Below are 4,468 nucleotides of genomic sequence, written 5' to 3'. Positions count from 1 at the left end.
TTCATGGTCTTTGCCTCTCTTAATGTGATGATTTGTACGAAGGAAATGTAATTTTTTAAGTGTGCAATACTCGTGGCTCCCTTGATGAAAGCAAGATGACTTTGCATGAACATGAAAGAACTGATGTTCTGAGGCTGGAACAACATAGAGGGAACAAATACTTTGTCCCTTGTATTTATCCCTTCTATGTTGTTCCAGCCTCAGAACATCAGTTCTTTCATGTTCATCAGTTGCCGCCTGCGTCGATCCCGTCGTATGAATCTGTGTGTGAATCTGTGTGTGAGTGAGCAAAAATGTAAGAGTGAAAGGAGGATGAGAGAGAGAGTGACTGGTTTGTCCCTGGAAGTCACTGAGAAGGCGTGTTAGCTTAGCTGAATTGGTAGAGCCCTGGACCGGCAATCCAGAAGATGTGGGTTCGAGTCCTACAGCTTGCTAACATTTTCAGTGACTTTCATCTTTCATGACTTTGCAGTGGTACTGGGGTCTGCACTTGTTACATGTGATGCAGCTAAACTGCTTTTATTTGTAGATTGACAATTTTCTGTGCAATTTTATAAGTAGGTTCACTTTGATCACACTTGCACAACTGTTGTGCAATTATGTGGCTTTCCTGCATTATAATGCTGCTTACTAGCAAAACCAGTAGTGTGACCTTTGCCAACTTTCACAACAAATGAGTGGCATCAAGGATTTTTGTTGCACTTTTAAAGTGCTTGTTTTTGAAATGTTGCAAAAATTGTAGTTCGTTCTAGAAGTGCTTGCACCATAATCAGTTTGTTGCGCTAATTTCAAAATTTAACTAGCGTTCATAGTTCACTGGAGCTGGAGTTTGCAAACGGAATTTTTCTCAAGGGAAGCTCACTGTAGGGGCCCAGATTTATGTACCCAGCACTCCTGCGAAGAATTTAGCAATACCTTTCCCATCTCGGGCTTTGACCGGATTTATGCAGGCCACTCAACCTGTTTAGTTTGCTTCTCATTCTCCCTCACATTTTGAGAAAAAGAGAGACTCGAGGTTAGTTCCCACAACCACTTACGCAGCATATTGAATGGACCACAGTGGTGTTGATCTCAACGGGGTAGCCATGAATATTCTAATATTGGAATAAGGTTTTCTTCGAAAACGCGAGCAGGACAAAAAAAGCCGTGCTGGAAAAGGGCACTCGGCAACAGTGAGCCCAGTGTTGCTTTCAGAAACCTTTTTTTTTCACAGAGGTGGTAGGCCCATTTCAATAAAATCTGCGCAGTACTTAATAAGAGATATTTCGTATACCCATCTTCCTGACAGCCGAAACATTACAGATGTATCACAACCTTTGTCGTGATATTGTGACGGACTCTCACCTTAAATGCAAAACAATGAGTACCAAAAGCTCAGGCGTGAGAAAAATACTTCACTAGTCTCTTGGTCTATACCTATATTGGTACCTGATTGCTTGGCAAAGGTGATGACTCCATGGGAATCCTTCCAATAGACCTCTCCCTGTTTGTAAACAAATGACATCATAGTGTTCGACAGCGCCACCAATTTGGTAGAGTTGAACTACGCTTGAAGCTAGAGGCGAACAAGGTCGCGCCTGAAAGCCACGCTCTTGAGGGGATTACGATATGGTCCCCCAAAGGGACGTGACCTTCGGTCCTACTTTTCTTTCAATAGGAGGCAGCGAACAAGTGCCCATTCGTGGAACCCGGCCCTCCCCTTCCGATTTGTTTCGGTTTCGGTCTGTCTACCAACGTCATGACGACGTTTCTTGGGTAGAGGTTTATTCCACCCACTCATCATCATTTAAATAAAGTTGTTTTTGTTCTTCCAATACCAAGCACTCTTGTCGTGGCTGTTGCTGTGGAAACCAGCTGCCCGGAGTTGTAAGAGCAGCCACAGCCTTCGTGCTGATTACTGTCTCCAACAGTTGGCTAAACCACGAGATTCTGTCCATGTAGCAAAGGATGAAGCAGCAGCAATGAGCAAACCTTTGGTCTACAGCCAAAATGTATGTGGGGCTGGGAAATACTTTAAACCCTCTTGTGCACATTGCATGGACAATCGAGAGGTGCATGGCACGATTGTTCATGTTCTTGGCCACCTTGAGGCTTGTATTGTGTTTGTCTGTTGTTTCATTCTGCCTCAGAACAGTTACTTTGCATCATGTTCAACGTTGCGAATTACATTGCAGGCAATACCAGGTGGGTGCCCGTAACTTGCCGTAGGTGGGGCCCCCCAGCTTTCCGCGAAATATCGCAGCATTGCCCATGTCTCGCGGAACCTGCTGTTTTTTTATTTATTTATTTATTTATTTTCCGTCGGGTGGATGGGAACAGAGGCTAAAAGCACAAACGTCTGTTTCCCTCAGAATCACAAAATATTCAATATATTATAAAATCGTGTAAGGGTTTCAATGCTTCTGTGACATTTTCGCGAGTCACGATTGCAATGCCCGATACTGCTGATAATGCCGCCACCCACGCGGCTGAATTTGCCGAGACAAAACGAAATGTAACAACTGATTGACAGGGTTGAGTCTAGTTTTCTTTGCGCACCGAAAAGTTACGAAAGGCTGGAAAAAGGGTGTAAGGGATGAGTCTGTGTGTGAGATCGGAATAATGCTGCACGTCCTCTTTCGCTCCGATACGGTGGAATCCCGCGGATTTGTAAATCCCGCTTCGCGGAGGAGTAAATTTTCTGCCGCAGAATGGCTTCAGCCACGAGCCAGCCCCCTCCCATTTCGCAGGCCAAAAAAGAACATGCAGTGGCGCGTCACGTTCCATTAAAGACGACTTCACTGACAGAACATGAGATTTAATACAGTCGACTAAATAGCCTTGGAATAGCATTAAATGCAATGTTATGAGATGCTCCTGTATTTGCAGATGGATGAGGACAATTGTGTGGGCTGCTATTTACACGCTTCGAAGTGAAACCCCCTACATTCACGACGCCCCCTTCTTGTCGAGCACAGAGATGGTATGCTAGGTATGTACACTGTGGAATGAGCAATGGATGATGTGAAGCACCCGTCTTGGCGTGAGAGTTTTCGCACTGTTCTGTAGTCCATTAGTCTTATGTACACGTGTGACACTTTTTGCACTTCTCGGCTGCGGCGGCGACTGCTTCTGAAATGTCGTCGTACACGGGCACTCCAGACCTTGTGGCGAGGTCCGACAGGTACATTCTGCCCCTGTTGTAGTCCTTGATGGCAAGCTCCGTTAACTGAAGGAAAGAGAGAGAGAGAGAAACATTGTAATTATGCTGAATAGGAGTAAGCGACTGTCAATCTCCGAAGACTGAAAGTTCGGACCGTCGCACAGGGACAAAGATCGCGATGATGACAAGAAACGTTAGTAATCATTATAGAGCCTGAAGTTTTCGGGAAATATTTTTTCTAAATTGGGGGGGTAAAAATCGGGTAAAAATTCATGCGAATTCGGGTGAAAACACTCCCGGTACGCTAAATTCGGGGAGAAATCTGGCTCAGTTGTTCAAACTAACTGTAATGGTTCTGCACAAACGGTGATATAACTGCATTTGCTGCGAAACAAGTAAGTTAATGCATTCCTACAGACATCCCAGTGAGGGGAACTAGCCGGGTAAAAATCGGGTTTCACCCTAAAGGGTGAATCTTCAATTCGGGGTGCAAATTTGGGGAAGAATCGGGTAAAACCCTAAAACTTCAGGCTCTAGTAATCAACAACAACAACTTTATTTTAATAATGATTGGGGAGTTTCCCAAATCACCAGAGGCAACACCCTGCCCGAGGGTATTAGACAACGGAGGTGTCATTACCTGCTCGCCGTCGATGACGATTCCGTCTTCCAAGTTTTGTATGCAGAGGACGACGTTGCAACCACGGCCAACGTAGTGCGCAGCCTGAAGATGGAGAAAGGCTTAGGACACGGAAGACACAGCACGAAGATAAGTCGCAGATAAGAAGGCGCTATATGGCAAGATCCTGTATTGTGAGGAGTTGGAATCCCCCCCCCCCCCCCCCAACCAATTCGCTGTGAGATCCACCTATAGGGGGAGACACCGTCACCATTCTAGTGTGGATAACACGTGGGCCGATGTTCGGAGTTTCTTTTCCATAACTCTTGCGTATAGTCACCGGAAGATCACTTGTGCCGCGATGGTACGATACTGTTCGGTTCCCCAATGCTCCACCTGCTGCACTGAACGGGGAATAAACGTGTAGAAGCAGACGACGCGAGGAAGCTATCCACACTGCGGTAGTTCTCCGTTCTCCGCAGCGCGCCGACACCGTTCGATCTCGGAGCGAATACCCTACATAACGAGCGTACGGCCAGATGTTGTACGTACCACCAGCATCTCGGAGAGGCACCTTTCCGTCTTTGTGATGACAAACAGTAAGACCTTGCTGTTCTCTATGCGGTGCATTTCCAAGGGGGTGAAGCGCTCGTTCCATGGTGATGGGAGGGGGTAGAAATGTGTGAGTCCCTGTTTCCTGTAATAAC

General features: G+C 46.1%; 1 protein-coding gene across 6 annotated transcripts in view; it reads right to left on the bottom strand.

The window, feature by feature from the left end:
- Positions 1–2,781: 2,781 nt before the first annotated feature.
- LOC135368971 (uncharacterized) overlaps positions 2,782–4,468 on the bottom strand; it is an 89,660-nt gene continuing 87,973 nt past the window's right edge. For all 6 annotated transcript variants that reach the window (XM_064602552.1, XM_064602550.1, XM_064602547.1 and 3 more), the window contains 3 exons: positions 4,314–4,458; positions 3,783–3,866; positions 2,782–3,208 (listed from right to left, as the gene is read on the bottom strand). In XM_064602552.1, coding sequence (XP_064458622.1) covers positions 3,059–3,208; positions 3,783–3,866; positions 4,314–4,458 — 379 coding nt within the window. In that variant the 3' untranslated portion in view covers positions 2,782–3,058. The remainder of the gene's footprint in view (positions 3,209–3,782; positions 3,867–4,313; positions 4,459–4,468) is intronic.

The sequence above is a fragment of the Ornithodoros turicata genome, chromosome 9 (assembly GCF_037126465.1).
Source record: "Ornithodoros turicata isolate Travis chromosome 9, ASM3712646v1, whole genome shotgun sequence".
Taxonomy (NCBI): Eukaryota; Metazoa; Arthropoda; class Arachnida; order Ixodida; family Argasidae; genus Ornithodoros; species Ornithodoros turicata.
Note: the sequence above shows the minus strand (reverse complement) of the source record. Positions and strands in the feature narration are given on the sequence as shown.